Source organism: Euprymna scolopes, chromosome 31 (assembly GCF_053919585.1).
Source record: "Euprymna scolopes isolate OS-2025 chromosome 31, ASM5391958v1, whole genome shotgun sequence".
Taxonomy (NCBI): domain Eukaryota; kingdom Metazoa; phylum Mollusca; class Cephalopoda; order Sepiida; family Sepiolidae; genus Euprymna; species Euprymna scolopes.
In genome coordinates, this window is record NC_136512.1 from 68,860,178 (window position 1) to 68,881,671 (window position 21,494).

At 37.3% G+C, this 21,494-nt stretch overlaps 1 protein-coding gene across 1 annotated transcript in view; it reads right to left on the minus strand.

Annotated features, from left to right (window-relative positions):
- LOC145255806 (uncharacterized) overlaps positions 1-21,494 on the minus strand; it is a 654,582-nt gene that overhangs the window by 43,821 nt on the left and 589,267 nt on the right. The window contains exons 13-14 of the mRNA XM_080114494.1: positions 17,775-17,887; positions 4,147-4,382 (exon numbers count right to left, since the gene is read on the minus strand). Of these exons, the coding sequence (XP_079970620.1) occupies positions 4,147-4,382; positions 17,775-17,887 (349 nt within the window). The remainder of the gene's footprint in view (positions 1-4,146; positions 4,383-17,774; positions 17,888-21,494) is intronic.

The following is a 21,494-nucleotide window of genomic DNA, read 5'->3' on the forward strand; positions in this document are numbered from 1 at the left end:
GAATGCAGGATGGTAGTATAGTTAAAGGAATGCAGGGTGGGAGGATAGTTAATGGAATGCAGGGTGGTAGGTTAGTTAATGGAATGCAGGATGGTAGGATAGTTAATGGAATGCATGATGGTAGGTTAGTTAATAGAATGCAAGGTGGTAGGATAGTTAATGGAATGCAGGATGGTAGGATAGTTAAAGGAATGCAGGGTGGTAGGATAGTTAATGGAATGCAGGGTGGTAGGTTAGTTAATGGAAGGCAGGATTGTAGGATAGTTAATGGAATGCAGGATTGTAGGATAGTTAATGGAATGCAGGGTGGTAGGAAAGTTAAAGGAATGCAGGGTGGTAGGTTAGTTAATGGAATGCAGGGTGGTAGGTTAGTTAATGGAATGCAGATTGGTAGGTTAGTTAATGGAATGCAGGGTGGGAGGATAGTTAATGGAATGCAGGGTGGTAGGTTAGTTAATAGAATACAGGGTGGGAGGATAGTTAATAGAATGCAGGGTGGTAGGATAGTTAATGGAATGCAGGATGGTAGGATAGTTAATGGAATGCAGGGTGGTAGGATAGTTAATGGAATGCAGGATGGTAGGTTAGTTAATAGAATGCAGGGTGGTAGGATAGTTAATGGAATGCAGGATGGTAGGATAGTTAAAGGAATGCAGGATGGTAGGATAGTTAAAGGAATGCAGGGTGGTAGGATAGTTAATGGAATGCAGGATTGTAGGATAGTTAATGGAATGCAGGGTGGTAGGATAGTTAATGGAATGCAGGGTGGTAGGTTAGTTAAAGGAATGCAGGGTGGTAGGTAAGTTAATGGAATGCAGGGTGGTAGGTTAGTTAATGGAATGCAGGGTGGTAGGTTAGTTAATGGAATGCAGGGTGGTAGGATAGTTAATGGAATGCAGGGTGGTAGGTTAGTTAATGGAATGCAGGATGGTAGGTTAGTTAATGGAATGCAGGATGGTAGGATAGTTAATGGAATGCAGGATGGTAGGATAGTTAAAGGAATGCAGGGTGGGTGGATAGTTAATGGAATGCATGATGGTAGGTTAGTTAATAGAATGCAGGGTGGTAGGATAGTTAATGGAATGCAGGATGGTAGGATAGTTAAAGGAATGCAGGGTGGTAGGATAGTTAATGGAATGCAGGGTGGTAGGTTAGTTAATGGAAGGCAGGATTGTAGGATAGTTAATGGAATGCAGGATTGTAGGATAGTTAATGGAATGCAGGATGGTAGGATAGTTAATGGAATGCAGGGTGGTAGGATAGTTAATGGAATGCAGGATGGTAGGATAGTTAATGGAATGCAGGGTGGTAGGTTAGTTAATAGAATACAGGGTGGGAGGATAGTTAATAGAATGCAGGGTGGTAGGATAGTTAATGGAATGCAGGATTGTAGGATAGTTAATGGAATGCAGGGTGGTAGGATAGTTCACGGAATGCAGGGTGGTAGGATAAATAATAGAATGCAGGGTGGTAGGTTAGTTAATGGAATGCAGGGTGGTAGGTTAGTTAATGGAAGGCAGGATGGTAGGATAAATAATAGAATGCAGGGTGGTAGGTTAGTTAATGGAAGGCAGGGTGGTAGGATAAATAATGGAATGCAGGGTGGTAGGTTAGTTAATGGAATGCAGGGTGGTAGGATAGTTAATGGAATGCAGGGTGGTAGGATAGTTAATGGAATGCAGGGTGGTAGGTTAGTTAATGGAATGCAGGGTGGTAGGTTAGTTAATGGAATGCAGGGTGGTAGGTTAGTTAAAGGAATGCAGGATGGTAGGATAGTTAATGGGATGCAGGATGGTAGGATAGTTAATGGAATGCAGGATGGTAGGATAGTTAATGGAATGCAGGATGGTAGGTTAGTTAATGGAATGCAGGGTGGTAGGTTAGTTAATAGAATGCAGGATGGTAGGTTAGTTAATGGAATGCAGGGTGGTAGGTTAGTTAATAGAATGCAGGGTGGTAGGTTAGTTAATGGAAGGCAGGGTGGTAGGTTAGTTAATGGAAGGCAGGGTGGTAGGTTAGTTAATGGAATGCAGGGTGGTAGGTTACTTAATGGAAGGCAGGGTGGTAGGTTAGTTAATGGAATGCAGGGTGGGAGGATAGTAAATGGAATGCAGGGTGGTAGGTTAGTTAATAGAATACAGGGTGGGAGGATAGTTAATGGAATGCAGGGTGGTAGGATAGTTAATGGAATGCAGGGTGGTAGGATAAATAATAGAATGAAGGGTGGTAGGTTAGTTAATGGAATGCAGGGTGGTAGGTTAGTTATTGGAATGCAGGGTGGTAGGTTAGTTAATGGAATGCAGATTGGTAGGTTAGTTAATGGAATGCAGGGTGGGAGGATAGTTAATGGAATGCAGGGTGGTAGGTTAGTTAATAGAATACACGGTGGGAGGATAGTTAATAGAATGCAGGGTGGTAGGATAGTTAATGGAATGCAGGATGGTAGGATAGTTAATGGAATGCAGGGTGGTAGGATAGTTAATGGAATGCAGGATGGTAGGTTAGTTAATAGAATGCAGGGTGGTAGGATAGTTAATGGAATGCAGGATGGTAGGATAGTTAAAGGAATGCAGGATGGTAGGATAGTTAAAGGAATGCAGGGTGGTAAGATAGTTAATGGAATGCAGGATTGTAGGATAGTTAATGGAATGCAGGATTGTAGGATAGTTAATGGAATGCAGGATTGTAGGATAGTTAATGGAATGCAGGATGGTAGGATAGTTAATGGAATGCAGGGTGGTAGGATAGTTAATGGAATGCAGGATTGTAGGATAGTTAATGGAATGCAGGGTGGTAGGATAGTTAATGGAATGCAGGATGGTAGGTTAGTTAATGGAATGCAGGGTGGTAGGATAGTTAATGGAATGCAGGATGGTAGGATAGTTAATGGAATGCAGGGTGGTAGGATAGTTCACGGAATGCAGGGTGGTAGAATAATAATAGAATGCAGGGTGGTAGGTTAGTTAATGGAATGCAGGGTGGTAGGTTAGTTAATGGAAGGCAGGGTGATAGGATAAATAATAGAATGCAGGGTGGTAGGTTAGTTATTGGAAGGCAGGGTGGTAGGATAGATAATGGAATGCAGGGTGGTAGGTTAGTTAATGGAATGCAGGGTGGTAGGTTACTTAATGGAAGGCAGGGTGGTAGGTTAGTTAATGGAATGCAGGGTGGGAGGATAGTTAATGGAATGCAGGGTGGTAGGTTAGTTAATAGAATACAGGGTGGGAGGATAGTTAATGGAATGCAGGGTGGTAGGATAGTTAATGGAATGCAGGATGGTAGGATAGTTAATGGAATGCAGGGTGGTAGGATAGTTCACGGAATGCAGGGTGGTAGGATAAATAATAGAATGCAGGGTGGTAGGATAAATAATGGAATGCAGGGTGGTAGGTTAGTTAATGGAATGCAGGGTGGTAGGTTAGTTAATGGAAGGCAGGGTGGTAGATTAGTTAATGGAATGCAGGGTGGTAGGTTAGTTAATGGAATGCAGGATGGTAGGTTAATTAATGGAATGAAGGGCGGTAGGTTAGTTTATGTAATGCAGGGTGGTAGGTTAGTTTATGGAATGCAGGGTTTAGGTTAGTTAATGGAATGCAGGGTGGTAGGTTAGTTAATGGAATGCAGGGTGGTAGGTTAATTAATGAAATGAAGGGCGGTAGGTTAGTTTATGTAATGCAGGGTGGTAGGTTAGTTTATGGAATGCAGGGTTTAGGTTAGTTAATGGAATGCAGGGTGGTAGCTTAGTTAACGGAATGCAGGGTGGTAGCTTAGTTAATTGAAAATATGGTGGTAGGATAGTTAATGGAATGCAGGGTGGTAGGATAGTTAATTGAATGCAAGGTGGTAGGTTATTTAATGGAATGCAGGGTGGTAGGTTAGTTTATTGAATGCAGGGTGGTAGGTTAGTTAATTGAAAATACGGTGGTAGGATAGTTAATAGAATGCAGGGTGGTAGGATAGTTAATGGAATGCAGGGTGGTAGGATAGTTAATGGAATGCAGGGGTGTAGGTTAGTAAATTGAATGCAGGGTGGTAGGTTAGTTTATTGAATGCAAGGTGGTAGGTTATTTAATGGAATGCAGGGTGGTAGGGTTGTTTATGAAAAAATATTATTAAAAAACACTAAGAATGTTTATTTATTGTTACCTAAAGGTATGAGCTTTTGTCATCCATTCTGCTTTAAACCCAATCAAATTGGAGATGGCTGCTCTGTCATAACGAAATAAGCCAAGGTGGGCAGAATCTTTACTGCGGACACACAGGAAATGGTTTCTGCAGGACGATAAGCTGTTGCACATCCATTCAGGTGCTGGTAGTGGCTGGCCTCCCTGAAAACCAGGAATACACTTTTGGAAGGTGTTGATATCAGCCGCATTGCAGTCCTTTGGGGGGAAAAAAATAAAAGAAAGTTAATGAAAGTTTTTCTACACGATTAATATAGGGAGAAGGGTCGAGTGGAGCAATGGAATGAGCTAAACAGGTTAGGGTTAGGGTTAGGGCTAGGTCTAGCAAAACATATTTAAAGCCTATCGGATCGATTATGTATATTTATATGTAAATAATAACATGTTATGGTTACCAATGAATTCACCTACCGTCATCATACAATTGATTCTTGGGTGAACCGACACAACTGAGACCACATGTATCTACTACATGGAAAGCCTTCAGGCAGCTATCAATAATTTTACAAAATATAGTGATTCCATTGTACGAAAAGGAGGCAGCATACAGAACTCATGTCTGACTTGTACTCTTGTACTGTTGATGATGAAATGTTAAAATGACATGTTGCAGCATATCTGGTGGAGAAAATTGCCAGTTCCATTGATGCAAGAGGCCTAAAACTCAGCAGTAGGTTGCTTAAGACGTGGAGAGATAAGCTGATGATAACATTATTCTAGTGGGCAGCATTAGTGAAATGATATCAAAAGTTGGAAGTCATTCACGAAAAGTCTAACCTCAAAATATATAGTGATCCATAGAGACAGTTTCGCTGTATCATAATTCTTCAGTGTGGCTAGACTAGCCCCCACCCAAGGCAGGACTCAAACCTACAATCATTTACAATAAACAGACCACACACACACACACACACACACGCACGCACGCACACACACACACACAAGTTACTGCTTACTAAGTGTAATGCAGAGCTCTTTGTAAATAAACAAATGAAGTAGTGACGAGTGTTTAATATAAAAACATTGGAGATATGATTTGCAAGTTCTAATCTCATGACCTAGAGGTAGATCTGCTGACTATTCCTGACTTGGGATGTGAACTAGTCTAGGTGCAATGAAGAGCTGTGATGCAGCGAAACAGTCTTGGTGATTATATAAGCTCTCTTCTTAGGTAGAGCACTTTTGTTAAATTATATTTCCTACTACTTAGTGTAATTCTTCATTTTCATGAGTGAATGGTGGCCTTGTAGAGGTACAGGATACTTTCAGGCGTAACTAACTTTATAGTACCGTAGAGAGAACCCATTTTCCTTGCAGCGGCCCTGGCAATGTTCTCAATGTATCTGTTCCAACTCATGTTCCCTGTGAACATTAAGCCGAGGAGTTTGAAAGAAGTACTTTCAGGTAATGTATCTTGTGGTAGAGAAGGTTTCTTGTAATTATTGAAGGAAGCAAGCTTAGTCTTGGCAGCATTGAATGTGACCATCCATTTTTGTCCTCATTCCACTACAGATTGGAGGTCTTGCTCTAGTGTTTCCGCCATTTCCTTAGGTATGTGTTCATTTGTTTTCCTGTCATGCCTGTTATAGAGCGTGGTGTCATCAGCAAATATACCCTTCTCAGAGACAATTTTATCAGGTAGGTCATTTATGAATACACCCGTATTTATATCATATTGTTTAGATGTATGACCGTCGAGGACAACCTGGATTCTTCTCTTATTTAAGAAGGATTTAATTATGTTAAGTTCATCCAGTGATATGTATGATCTGATTTTCATGAAAAGACCATCATGCCAAACCCTGTCAAAAGCCTTAGATATATGTAAGACTCCCGCTCTACCCTCCCCTGCTTTGTCCAGTGTATGGTATATATGTTCAGAGATTACAGTTAGGATATCTGTTGTAGAATGGGTTTGCCTAAATTCATATTGTTGGTTGGTCAGAAGTTTAGTAGCTGTAAGGTGATGCACTAGAGCTTGATTTATTATGGACAAATATTTTACCGAAAATTGGGAAGAGGCTAATGGAGCAATAATTTAACAGGTCAGCTCTCTCACCAGAATTCTTGTAAACTTGTACCATAGAAATAGTTTTCCAGCAGTCAGAAAACAAGATTCATCAAGGCATTTGTTGTAAAGTTTGGAGAGAACTGGAGCAATCTCAGCAGAGCATTTTTTTAATAGCACAGCCGGGATGACATCAAGTCCACATGCTGTGTGTAAGTGTTTTATGATAGCATGCACCTGAGAAGGTGTGATTTTCAGATCATCTAGTGTGGTGTCTGTCTGCAAAGGAAAGTCAGAGACGGAGTGGTTTGCTGGGTCCAATGTGAAGTTTGAGGCAAACCGACTGACAAGCATGTCAGCCTTCTCAGTTACTGTGCAAACAACCTCATGATTGTTGGATAGTGGGGGAATTGTTGATTGCACATTATTTACTACACTTTTGTAGATTTTCCAGAAATCACGAGCTTCTAATTTCTGTGCTTCAATGCGTTTTCTGGTGGTTTCGGTATATTCTCTCTTAACTGTCACTATTTCTTTCTTACAATTACTTCTAGCTTCTATAAACTTTTGTCTATTCGTACTGAACTTATGTAGGTTGAAACTATGGCATGCATGCTGCCTTTGAGCAATGACAGCTGCATAAGTAGACGTAAAACATTGGGGAGAGTGGGGTTTGCTACATAATTTCCACGTGGGAACATGTGCTTCAGTTGCCGTTTTGGACCATTTACTGATCTCATTTGCGCACTGTTCAGCGGGAAGAGAAAAGATATTTGATATTAACTCTAGCCTTCATTCAGTTGTGAAACAAATAAATCAGACATACTTTTAATGGCTATATTTTGAGTTATTTTGAGGGGAAAATAAATTAACTCTGTTATATATGCCGCAGACACTACTTTTCATTGTGTCAAAAAAATCATTTTTCAGTGTTGTCCCATGAGAAGGTATACTTAAATATTTGAAGAAATCTATCAAGTCTTTTGTCTTTCCAATCTGTGTCTCAAGTGGTTGAAAATCGTTGTATACATTACGTATAATTCAGAAGCAGTTGAACGTGGATTGGTTTCAACTAAGGCTCTTAATTGATCGTGGTCAATATCTGATGACCGGCTACTACACTCATCATCTTCAAGTCTCTCGTCACTGCCACAAAATTTCTTAAACCACCATTGTGCTGTGCATTCAGTAGTGGTTCTTGGGCCAAACATTTTGTTGATATCACGAGATGTGTCAGCAGCTTTTCGGCCTAGCTTGAATTAAAATAAGAAAATTATCCGAATTTGCTTTTTTTTCATCTTGTATTCAACGTTCTTGTGATTTAAACGATTAAATAGAGCGGAAAATACTCTTTGAAATGATATATAAAGTAAAGGTATTATAACAAAAACTTATTTGAAAATATTTAATTTGATATCAAAATTAAAAATTCTGCAAGAACCTTCTCGTCAACTTATATATATATATATATATATATATATATATATATATATATATATATATATATATATAAGTAAGATCTATTACTTACTTGTAGTTTCATTTAATACTTTTGCAAGCAAAATCCGATCCCGCATTTTGCTAAATCCTACCCTCTGATGAGAAGGAAAGTATTTCTTCGAAACTCTGCGCATTAAGGACTATCCATTTATTTAGTGTTTCCCTTTTAAAATTAAATATGTTTTTAACTCTTTTTGAAAGTGTTTTTAAACATGTTTTATTAACTACTTGTTCTTTATATATATATATATATATATATATATATATATATATATATATATATATATATTAGCATGGGTGACCAGCGTTGCTCAGGTGTTTGGAGGTAGGTGTTGAGCAAAAAAAAAAAAAAGTGGTAGTAGAAGGCTGGTAGTAAATTAGGTAGAGTTCCATAAAGATAACGAAAAGAGAAGCATTAAAGATATATGGAATAAAGATTACGTTGGAATAAGTTTATTAAATATCTATAATATTCCAGGCATTTAAAACAGGTCTATGGTCAAGATTTTTGATGAATCAGAGCTATTATATTGTAAGTCATAATGTTTATCGACTTCTTCGTTCCCTGGCTTAAAAAGCAAACTTTTATGGAGAGAAAATCCATGGTATTTCAGCAGGATAATGCACCTGCGCACACGTCCCATGACACACAATGTTGGTTAGTGATCACGGTTTCGCAGAAGGCAGATTAATGCTTTGCCCTCCCAACAGCCCCAACTTAAACCCAATCGAAAATTTGTGGGCCATCATTAAACAGAGAATTGATGTTGATGGGACGGAATTTAACACCTTGGATGTTCTCTGGAATGCAGTATTGGAGGCCTGTAGATCAATTAAACCGTGTGAAGTCCTAAAACTTACTTTTACCGTATAGTATACTTTCATGTTGATGAGATTATTAATCAATAAATCATATGTCTCATAAACAATATATATATATATATATATATATATATATATAGTAATATATTTATATATTTTATAAATTACTAACTAGCTCTACCTACGTATTGAGCACATTTGAAGTAAATACTTAAAGTTTACGCATAAATCTATACTTTCGTATATTAAATTTATGTGAGTAAATGAAGTAGTTAAATAATAGCAAAAGTACCCGTCGTTGACTGGGTTCAAAAACAGCCTATAGAAAATGGACTCTGATTTATTAAAGTACTAGCGAGGGGTACCCGGCGTTGCCCGGGTGTTTGGAGGTGTGTGTGAAAACTCTGGGGGCGGATGCGGGGGGGTTTAAAAAAAAAAGTAAGTATGAGGATCGAACCCGAACCGTTGAGGCAAAGTTGTCAATTAAAGTGTGAAAAAAAAAAAAAAATGTGCGACGTTAACCATTGCCCCACCGCGAGATGCTAATGGAAGCACGTTTGAATTTATTTAATTACTAGGATTTGGCAGATGCCCGTTTTAATGAGTTAATGAGTTCAAGTTTGACTGCGGGATCTTTATTTTCCCAAGATGTTATAGGAAAAAGACTAACCCACATGCGGCGAGCGGCAAATGTTGAAATCGAGCAAATTAAATAGACAGGCAAGCTTCGTTGTTAACTGTGAGATATTACGATTTATATGTGATATAAAAAGTTTTAAAAAGTTGTGAAGCGGCCGACCGCTTCTCTGAAAAAAGCCTTTTGTAGACATACAGAAAAAGCGAACACACATACAAACATACATACATTTTCGCTTTTATATTTATAGATGATAGATTATAAAAAAGGAAGGGTTGTAAAGAGATAGCTTCGAATTTGGGGGTATCAAAACCAAGGTAAAATATGATGAAAGTAAAAATAAAATAGAAACCCCCATAATTTATTATACCATACCTATTCACACTGAAACACTTATCACAATATTCTGTGGATCTATATTAAAAAACCTTGTTAAACTTTGTGACATATTTCCATTCTATGGAGGTCAGGCGCAAACGAACACCCCATAATTTTATTATACCATATTTCTTCAAACTGAAACATAATTATCAAAGTATACTTACGCAGATAGATATGAAAAATCTTTATTAAAGTTTGTGCATATTTCAATTCTATGGAGGTCAGGCGCGAACGCAGACCCCACAATTTTATTATACCATATTTCTTCAAACTGAAACATAATTATCAAAGTATACTTACGCAGACAAATATGAAAAGTCTTTATTAAAGTTTGTGCATATTTCAATTCTATGGAGGTCAGGCGCGAACGCAGACCCCACAATTTTATTATACCATCCCTATTTAAGTTAAAACATACTTATCAAAGTATTCTTATGTACATCTATATCAAAAACACTTGTAAACGTTTTTTTTTTAAATTTTAAATTTCCATACTTTGTGGACTAGGCGCGAACGCAGACCCCACAATTTTAATGAACCACCGTTCTGCCAGATCAAACATACCCATTCCCGTGTCTCGATACATCTTCTATCATTATATGCAATCAGCTTTTTAAAATAGTTAACCATGTAGGAGCCTATTCGTGACCACACACACACACACACACACACACACACACACACACACACACACACATCCAGCTTTATATTAAAGATATATATATATATATATATACTTTTTATTTGTTTTAATCTGATTAAGCTTTTGTATAAGCAATATCACCTGAAGAGGTCCCTAGTTAGTAGAAACTGGCTGACCGAAACATGCTCATGGATGTGTAGCGACATATTAACGCTTATGTAAAATAAATAAAAACTACATCTTGCCTTACTTTGGTATTGAGCACTCTTGTTGTAACCTCGTTAAAACTTCATTCGTTATTTTACCTCTGGAAAATATTAACCTGGAATTATATATATATCTATATATCTATAAAAGTGAAAGTGTCTTTCTGTGTATCTGTGTGTGTGTGTGTGTGTGTGTGTGTGTGTACATTTCCCTACGCAATAATTCTGTCAATTTTAAGTCTACAGACTCGAAATTTGATGTACAGGGTACTGAGATTTGGGAAAATCGATGTGATCGGCTTTCGGCCAAAAATTTGTCGATTAAGGGGTCAAAGTTCAACGATCTGACCTTTGAGAACCCTACCAAACTCCTCCGGCAATTTTGGGTCTAATCACTTGAAATTTTAGATATACGTTCCATGGACATGGATCTAACTTAATAACTTGATTTGAGCCCAAAACAATAAATTTTAAGAGGTCATAATAGGGGTAAAGTTAAAAAAATTGATCGCTTTCTTTCTTTTTTTTTTTTTTAGCTCAACATACACCTCCAAATACCCAGGCAATGCCGGGTACCCATGCTAGTATATATATATATATATATATATATATATATATATATATATATATATATATATATATAGCTAACGAATATTTCTCTTCAAATCTCATGTGAAATTTAAAGCAAGATTTGTGTGTCTGTTCCTGGTTCAACAATTCTTATTTGACAATTTCTGGTTATTAGCAATGACAGATTTTAATTCCAAAGAATTAGGAATCAACACCACTACCCCCCCCCCCAATAAAATAAAATAAATAAAATAAAATAAAATCAAGAAAAGCAACAACAAAAAAATTACAGACTTTTCAAAATAAGTTTCATATTTCCAATTTCCCCATTTGCAATAATTCTTCGACTTCCATTTTCGGAATTGCCGCTTATCAAATGTCTTATAGAAAATTCTTTGGAATTTAAAAATCTGCCCGCCAGTCCACTCGCTTCCACTACCGTGGTGCCAAAGGGGGTTGGGGGGAGGGGGGGTGACCATTGTTTAAAATGGTTCCTGAACATTTTTCTCCATCTGTTTTGTCTAAATTCTATGATTTTCAACTTTGCAAGCAGACACCCAGAGATTTTTTTTTGTCAATATCTAATGGAACGTTAATTAATGAGCTGTGAATTCCATCACCCCCTCCCCCCCCAAAAAAAAAGCGAGAAGAATAAAATTATACAAAAATTAAAAAAAATGTAAAAAGAAAATAACAATGAATTAATCCAAATACCAAACATTTTTATATGTGTAATCATCATAAACACACAATAAATGTCTTTATTTTTAGATGTGTGTGTGTGTGTGTGTGTGTGTGTGTGTGTGTGTAACAGAATGCGGACGCGAGTGTGCACAGTGACGTCACGGTGGGGGAAAAGAAAAAAGACTATAAAAAGAATGTGCGCACAGACAGACGAGGACGTTAGAGAGGACAGGGGCCAGATAGAAAGAATTATGATCACGTTTTATTTGGATAAGTACCCGGAAATTAATGTCAGTGTTATAAAAAAGAAAAAAAAAAAGGAGTCGAGTTATTACTTATTCTATGCTCCTTGCGACGTACTCTGGTACAACGTGTTGGGTAAGATTATATGTGTTCTCGTTATTACACGCGAACGCGATTAAGCGTTGATGCTACAATGCGCGATAACAAGATTCCTCTCTCCTTTGTTGATTAGATTTTATTCCATCGGTGAAAAAAAAAACGAGTCATTCAGATGCTCACGCTAAAAACGTAGTGGAAATGACATAGACAAACAGCCCCCCCCCCTTCGTCATGTTACACATTTCTTTATCTCCTTACCCTCCCCATATTCGTTCTTCCTTCCTAAAGATAAAGAAAGAGGGAGGGCAAGTAATTTGAAATAAAGTTGGCACGCAAATGAAATCACTTGAGGGCAGAAAATATTTAAAAAATAATTGTGGTCAAACGTTGTAACATGCAGACGTTGCCAGAATCTGTGGCAGAGAAATTACCAATTTCACCACGTGACTAAATTAACTCAATTTGGAGATAACTGCACGGGATAAAGGGCCAACATGCCGATTTATCAACACAGCAGAAAATGGCAGACACCCCAAACAACCATGCTTACTGTAAATCGAGGAATGGACATGTTACTGCGAATGTCAAAGAACTATTAAAATTCTGAGAAGCTTGGAATTGTACGAAGACTTCTCTTGAATATTTTATTTCCGTGGATCTTTTATTTCATTGGGATTATACCTTTTCTAAGAGATAAGTACTCTATTATTATTAATCCCCCCTCTTTTTATCCCGATCAACTCCACTCCCATGAATAGCAGAACTAAAAGCTTCAGACATTTGTTTTCGTTTGACCAAATATTATTTTTTAAAGAAAAGAAAAGGAGAGAAAAGAAAGACATTGGTTAACTTGCGAATTTTCTTCCATTTGCCCCGTTTTATTTTACCCCATTTTATTTTGCCCCGTCGGGACTTTGCATTCTATGATTTGTTTTGTGTCTATTAAATTTTCTTACATAATAAAATAGTTGATGCATATATAAATACATATGTATAATCTTGTTATGTCCAGTCATTTCTTCTTGCCTTGTCGAATTGTGCTCTGAATTATTTCATGATGGTAATTATCAAAGAACCTTGGATTATCTTGCCATTTGGGTCATAACGTTCCACGATCGGCATATTACGGTTTTTTCTTTTCTGTTGGAAAAAAAATGTCATATAACTGAGAGTAGCTAACCTGAAGTGAGGTTGCGAAAAAAATACAATCTTCTTCGCAACCTTCTTCTCAGGTCTTGTAACCACAGTAACATAAAATAAAGGAATAAGTAACTCTTCACAAAGGAGGAAGGTTTTTATAACAATTACCTTACTCTATTAGTATAAATAACCACAAGGCTATTGTTCTTCTTGATTGTTGGAAGAGCATCCTCACCTCCGGCAGCTACACTCAGGTAAGCTATGTATTATTCACCACACTCTCCCAACAAAAAAAAAAAAAAAAAAGTGCATTTTTTATATATATATATATATATATATATATATATATATATATATATATATATATATATATATATATATATATCTTCATAAAAAAAACTAAGTTGGCGTGACCCTGCAGGGGGACTAACAGGTGCTAGGCCTCAGTCAAGGGCCACCTGGAGGTAACAGTGGTTCAGGGTACCCTCATTCTGTCCTTTAGCCTAGGCTCTGCTGTCGGTTGTAGTTTATAGTCCTACCCAAGACTACTTCTATTGAGCAGGTAACAGACTAGGTCTACCCCTTCGTCTCTTTTGAGGTGCACAATCACTGCAGTACCATTTCTGTCTAGCGGGTGGAGCCAAGTCAATTTCAACACACTCAAAATGATACCACTCATCACAGGAATCGCAGCATATCATATCTTGGTTCCCTGGAGGTCTATTGCAGGCAGGACACAACCAAATGGTGCCATCTCCTTCCGAAAATGAACTAGAGGATTCCTGGTTTTGACTGCTACCTGCAGCAACAGGCGAGGATGCACCCGCCTGACTCGGTTCACTTTCCCCAAGATCATCATCAGATTGCGAAATTTCTATTGGATATAAATTCTTTAGTGAATGGACATTCACCAAACCATCGCCCTGTCTGACACGAGCTGTCCTCACCACTCCATCTTGTCCTGGGAGAACCTCAAGTATAGTACCCAACATCCAAAAGGGTCGTGGTTTTAAAGGGCTCTTGACCAAGACTACATCATTTCTTTTAATGCGATTCTGAAATGGTATCTGAGATCTTCCTGGCATCCTTCCTCTAAGATCAAGGAGGTACTCCTTGTACCACAGTTCTCTAAATCTTGACAACCATTCATTTCGTAATCCAATCGTCTCAATCAACCTTCTCTGGCTGGGAGGAACCATGGTGGAGAGATCATTTCTTCCCAACGGTACCAATAGACCAGGGCTTTTATTGGGTCTAATAAACATATTGGGTGTGATAATCATTGGTTGCCTGTCAGCGGACTCTTGATAAGTAAGGGGCCTGTTGTTTACAGCCCGTTGAATATCTGAGACAATAGTTAGGAAGGTATAATAATCTACCTTACCCCTACCAATAACCTTGTATAGGCAAGATTTTAAAGTCTTGATGCTACGCTCCCATACTCCTCCAACCCAGGGGGAAAATAGTGGAATTGTCTCCCACTTAATGTTACATGACCCAAATTTGGCCTGGTAGTCCTGGAGAAGACAAAGGCGCTTAAATAGTCTTCCACTACCCAGAAAGGTTTTTGCGTTGTCGCTGAGAATTGACTCTGGAACACCATGTGCATTAGTAAATCTGACTAGAGCCTGAAAAAAGGACAATATACTCATGTCTGGCACCACCTCTATATGCACTGCTCTTACACTCAAACAAGTGAACAACAACAGATACATTGTTTTCTCACTGTTACCCTCCTTCACCCAAAAATGTCCTGTGAAGTCCACTCCAGTATTCCTATAAGGAACCTCAAATTCGACACGAGAAGTTGGTAGATTGGCCATGTTCTCAGGCAGCACTGGCCTAGAATTGTATCTTTTACACCTAGTGCAGGAATTCAGGGCATTTTTGACTGCCTGCCTCCCTTGAGGTACCCAGTATCCACGACATTTCAATTCCGTTAAGGTTGATCCTGTACCCAGATGGGAACATTTAAGATGGCAGTCTAATATCACAAGTCGGGTCAGGTGATGATTCTTGCCCAGCAACAAGGGATTCTTAACTTCATAAGAAAACTGAGAAGACCTGTCCAGCCGTCCATGCGAGCGGATCAACCCTTCCTCATCCAGAAAAAGATCTAGTGCCTGAACACGATTAGGTGCAGGCTTTACCATAGGATTCCGCAGGTAATTCAATTCAGCCGTAAATTCTTGCTGTTGAGAACATTTTATTAAGTAAATTGCGGCTTTCTTGTTGTAGTTGTCTTCCCTTTTCCTCATCAAGCCGATGAATCGGAAGACTAAAGAAGTTACCCTCAACAAACGGGTAAATGTAGAGAACCGTCGCATGGAGATCACCGAAGCACACTCCTCATCCACAATCGCAGCAAAATTTGTTGATGAACGAACAATCTGCTGGCACCTATCATCAAGACAGGGCAACTCCTGCTCCGGCCAAGACAAGACCCCACCGCGCAACCAAGAAGGGCCATGGTACCAAAAGTCAAAGTTGTCTCGAAACTTCCTTACCGTTAATCCACGAGTGATTAAGTCAGCCGGGTTTTCGGTGGTAGAAACATACCTGAAGGTCGGCCTGATGCCGTAGTTTGTTTCCAAATCCAGGCTCATTAGCAGAACATCCTTTAACCTGTTTCTAGCAAAGATGCTTTTACTAGTCATCGTTTCTGATAAAATCCATGACAGTACTACTTGTGCATCTGTTACCACACACAACCTAGAAGGGCGGACACCCTTGCATCCTAGCAAGATAGTGGGCAAACACTTCAGAGCAAGAAATACTGCCATTAGTTCTAAAGTTGGTAATGTCTTATCCCTCACTGGAGCCACTCGTGCTTTGGCAAAGATCAATGCAGAATTGTTGTCCTGAACATAGTAGGCTGCAAATCCATATGCTTCTTTAGAAGCGTCACAAAACAGGTATAACTCTCCAGTTCGGTTCCCGTCATGGGCCTGTCTGCAGAAATGCATGTCACTCAATTTAGATACTCCCACCATTGTTGGAAGAGCATCCTCACCTCCGGCAGCTACACTCAGGTAAGCTATGTATTATTCACCACATTTCTTAACACGATACGTAATCGGGAATAAATTCCAAGTTGAAACCCTCGACGGGCGTATCGTAACACAGTCGTCACCAGAATTTTTTCCATCAATCCATCTTTCAGATTAAAATAGAATTTTCATTGGTCTATCGTGCATTAATTTAAAATAGCATTTCCATCAATCTCTCATGCTTGTATTCGAAATAATATTATTATCAGTCTCTTAAGTTGAAAACGCATTTTTGTTGGTCTGTCATGCTTAAAATTAAAATAACATTTTGATTGGTCTGTCATGTTTTAAATTAAAATATAATTTTCGTTGGTATGTCATGATTAAAATTAACATAATATTTTAATTGGTTTGTCATGCTTAAAATTAAAATCGCATTTCTGTTGGTCTGTCATAATCAAAATAACATTTCTGTTGATCTATCGAGCTTAAAATCAAAATATAATTTTCACCGATCTGTCATGCTTAAAATTAAAATAACATTTTCATTGGTCTGTCATACTTTAGCTTGCGATACCTATGCTGTTGGTGTATCAAGCTTCATTCTGAAACAGCATTTTTTGTTGATCTTTTATGCGTAAGTTTTTATAAAATTTTGTGTCAAATGAACTAGCATTTTTTATCATTTTGCCATGCTTACGTTCCAAATAGCATTTTTGGTCGTTTGTCATGCTTAAGCTTGGAATAATATATTTCTCAATCTCTAATGCTTAAGCACGAAATAGCATTTTCATCGATCTGTTATGCTACAGTTTACAAATCTCAATTATGTCAATCTATCAGATTTCATATGCAAATATTTTTATCGGCCAAATTTCAATTTGAAATGGCATTTTCGTTGGTATGTGAAGTTATAGTTTGAAATGGCATTTTCATTGGTATGTGAAGCTATAGTTTGAAATGGCATTTTCATTGGTATGTGAAGCTATAGTTTGAAATAGCAATTGAAATGGCAATCGAAATAGCAATTGAAATGCCAATTGAAATGGCAATCGAAATAGCAATTGAAATGCCAATTGAAATAGCAATTGAAATGGCAATTGAAATGGCAATTGAAATGACAATTGAAATAGCAATTGAAATGCCAATTGAAATGACAATTGAAATGGCAACTGAAATGGCAATTGAAATGGCAATTGAAATGGCAATTGAAATAGCAATTGTAATGGCAATTGAAATAGCAATTGAAATTGTAATTGAAATAGCAATTGAAATAGCAATTGAAATTGTAATTGAAATAGCAATTGAAATAGCAATTGAAATTGTAATCGAAATAGCAATCAAAATAGTAATTGAAATAGCAATTGAAATTGCAATCAAAATAGCAATTGAAATAGCAATCGAAATTGCAATCAAAATAGCAATTGGAATAGCAATTGAAATTGCAATCAAAATAGCAATTGAAATGGCAATTGAAATAGCAATTGAAATGGCAATGTATCAGACTTGAAATGCAAACACCATTTTTATCTGTCTACCAGATTTCAGTTCGAAATAGCATTTTCATTGGTCCGTCACATTTATTTAAAATTTCATAATTTGACAAAAAAGAAAACAAATACAAACAAAAAAGAAGCCATTTTGCAGTATAGTGTATATACACTTACCTTGTCGCAACAACAATTAACATCACAGTTGTCTAATGTCATGTCACAAGGGCAATTGGCGAACCTAGGGTTGGCTGGATTACCTAGAGTGCTGGTGCGAATTTCATCCATGGCTAAAACAGATAAATTCCATACTTATTTCAATTGAATAAGACAAAGTTATTCCGTCAGAAAAAGTTAGGGTACTCACCTTCCTGCAGCTTCATGCAGACATGCTTGAGACTAGGAAGCGAATGCCTTGCTAGGGATTGTTTTTATTTGTAATCGATGTAACGTGTCAGTCGTCTGCCATAAAAGAGGCTCGTTGCGCATGTTTTTTTGCTTCTTCCTCTTCTTCTTCCTCTTCTTCTTTCCTTTTGCAGCTTCGCTCTCTTCTTTGCTCAAGTCATTATTTTTTTTTTTTTTACTTGTATACATTTGCCTCTGAAGATCCTTTCAGATCTACAATTATTTTTCCTGCGATAATTACCTGACCTTGGTACAGGAATTTACTATATGAGGTCGCAAAATCGGCAACCTGTTGCAAGAAAATTAAGGTAAGGTATTTCTCTTCTTTTTTTTTCTCTTCTCCATCAGTTGCTATTTTTCGGTGAAACTATTTTCTTCTTTTTTTTTCTTTCTTGCTAGGGTTAGACCACCCTCTCCCACCCGCCCTCTCGTGCCGATACTTCCCATTGGAAGTCGACATAACTCAAAGCATTCAAACATCATATTATTTGAATTTCTGAACTTCAATATGGCAACTAACTATAATAAAACAGAACAAAAACTAAAATGCATCACTTGTAAATTTGGAAATAGGCCACAAGTCGGGGCTCTTTCTCGTACAAATTGGTTGTTTTGTTTTACCGCATACCAATCCTTTTTGGGTTATCTTATGCCGAATCCAGTAATTTTAGAAAAAAAGATTTTTATGCTTAAAATTCTTTATATCTTCAAATATTTAATAACTAGCAGGGGTACCCGGCGTTGCCCGTGTGTAGCGAGATGTTGTAGTAGGAACCGCCCTCTCCCGGGAGGGGGGGAGGTGTTATAAAAAAGTGGTAGTAGCGAGGAGGGGGGGATCAAAACAAACAACAGTAGGCAGCCCAGGTGGAGAGAACTGTTAAAATAAAAAAGTGGTAGTAGGCAGGCTCGAACCTGTAGCGCAAAGGAGGAAAAGAAGGTGAAAAGAAAAAAAAAACCTAACGTCTTAGCTGATGCATCTATCGCGAAACTGGATGTCGTGAGCATTGGAATTAAGGGTAGTCAATTGAAAAGAGACAATGACTTGTAAAAATGTTGATGGAAAAACTGACCCTTCCTTGTAGAGAACTGTCCAGTTGAGGTTGAAGGAATTAATGTTTTTCGCCAATTTTTCGAATTTTGAAGAGACCGAGACTCTTCCTCACACAATTGGTTGTTTTGTTTTCCGGCAGACCAACCCTTTTCGGGTTATCTTATGCCGAATCGAGTAATTTTAGAAAAAGGTTTTTTATGCTTTAAATTCTTTATATTTTCAAATATTTATTAATTACGGTGTTTATATAATAGAGCCACGAGTGCTATTAACAGCAGCAGCAGTTGTATGAGAGCTAACACATGCAAATGACCAAATCCGCTGGGCGAAATCTCTTCTGTGGGAAAAAGGTCGCAGGGAAAAGAAAAGAGCATCACCTATTAAGTTACAAAGTCGATTTTGAACTCTGACAAGGAAGAATAGGGAGCTTCGAGCTCAGATACATTCATCACCAACACATACTTTGTTAAATTGAATTTTCTCTTCTCCCTTTCCTATTCTAATATACTTTGACTATTTTATGGACCTAACCAATAATTGCCACCTTGTGACACAAGACAGAAATGAATGAATTTCAATGATGCCTTTAAATTCTGTGAAAAAAAAAATCTTTATCAAAATTTATATATCTTTCAACTGTTAATATTTTGTGTTCCATAACGCACAAACAATAACTCTTTTATAAGAATATAAACATTATCCTCTGAAGAAAATTGGGTTGTACAATCCCCAAAGAGGCTTAAGTTGTCTGGGTGTATGTGTGTTGAAAATGTGAATATTTGATAATCTTTAGGAAGTTTGGTTCGACATTAAAAATTGACTTTGTTTCCAACTTGTTTCTCAGGAGGAGGCAAATGGATAGAACTTAAACTATAATAGGAATAGCTAATTCCATAGTCTGAAGCAGTGTCCGTTAAACCAATCACGTACTTCCACAGACAGATAGCATTCATCGGGAAACCAATTTTCCAGAATCATGAATTGGAAACAAAATCTGTTATTTTTTGTTTGTTTGTTTGTTTTTTGAAATGTAATTTCCAATAAGAAATAAATTAATCACCTGATTTTTCTTTTTTGTAATTCTTTCAAAACTTAATAAATTATTGTCTCCGAGAGTTTTTAATTAAAGATATAAACATACAGACTTAATACAGTCATTTCCTTTTATGGTATGAAGAAAAAAATAAGAACAAGTGTTTTTATGTATAACTAATTTTACGTGGCGTCGCCCGGGATGCAAGGAGTTACACAGCGGAAACAGCATTGATATAACAATCAGGATAAGAAGGTAAGTGTAAGCATGTCATGGCTCACACCATGAAACTAGGAGACGACCCGCACCCAAATTTCTATAAAGCAGTATTTATATAAAATGCAAAAGTTATTTTAATCCAATTTCGTTATATATAAAGTTAGTAATGTATATATGTTTATATAAAGACTGCTGATTTACTTTTCACATAACTTCAACCACAGACACACACTTTTTTTTTTTTATCAAAGCCTCCATCTTTGTTTTTCAGTTAATAATCCACAAGATCAAGCAAGGGAGATCACTCCAAGAATTTAACACAACAGAACTCTTTTTATATAAAGACAAAGGGAGACAACTTAACATTGCTAGTGTTTTCTTGTGAAAGTTATCTAAAAAAATTAAAAAAAAAAATGAAATAACAAAATAGGATAATATTTATCTTCATTGCAACAAGTCTTTCGGAATTTCAGGTGAGGCTCCCATCTGATTCCATAAGCATGGACGAAAACTAAAGGTTTGAAAGTCCACCTGGCGTTAAATAAATATCCTGTTAGTAAAAGAAAAGAGTTCATATATTGTTGTGGTCCTAGATAAAGATCATAAACGGAGATGCGAACAACAGGTTTAGATAGAAAAAATATATTGATATTGTACAAGAAAGTGATTACAAAGAAAGGTCGTTGATATTTACCGACTGTTGAGTTAGACAGTCTGTAGTTTCGTGTTAGGCTGCAATATTTCCTCACGAGAGTATTAATCTCGTGATTTATATAATGGTTAGCAGAGTCCATTATGAGTGAACGGATAAGTCCCCATAACATATGTAAAGAACAAAGAAAATTCAGTGCTTATGCATAGAAGTTATCATGCTATTTTTTTAAATAATATTTTCAAGCTGAATTCAAGTTTTGCAATATCTTTTTTTTATTGAATTGTTAGGTGAAATTACAGAATAGTTACAAAGTATGGCCTCGGTATTTATAAAAAAGGGACTAGAGGTGGGAAAGGATGCCATAGAGGCCACAACCAAGAATACCTGAAATGAATAACGTTGGAAGTGTGTAGATTCTGACTCCATATAAAGACAGACGAATAGTGAAGGTTGAGAACAGATTTTATTTACTACCAACAATTTGTATTAGGAGAGGCAAAGTGTTCGTAGGATGGAATGTGATTTAACAAAGGA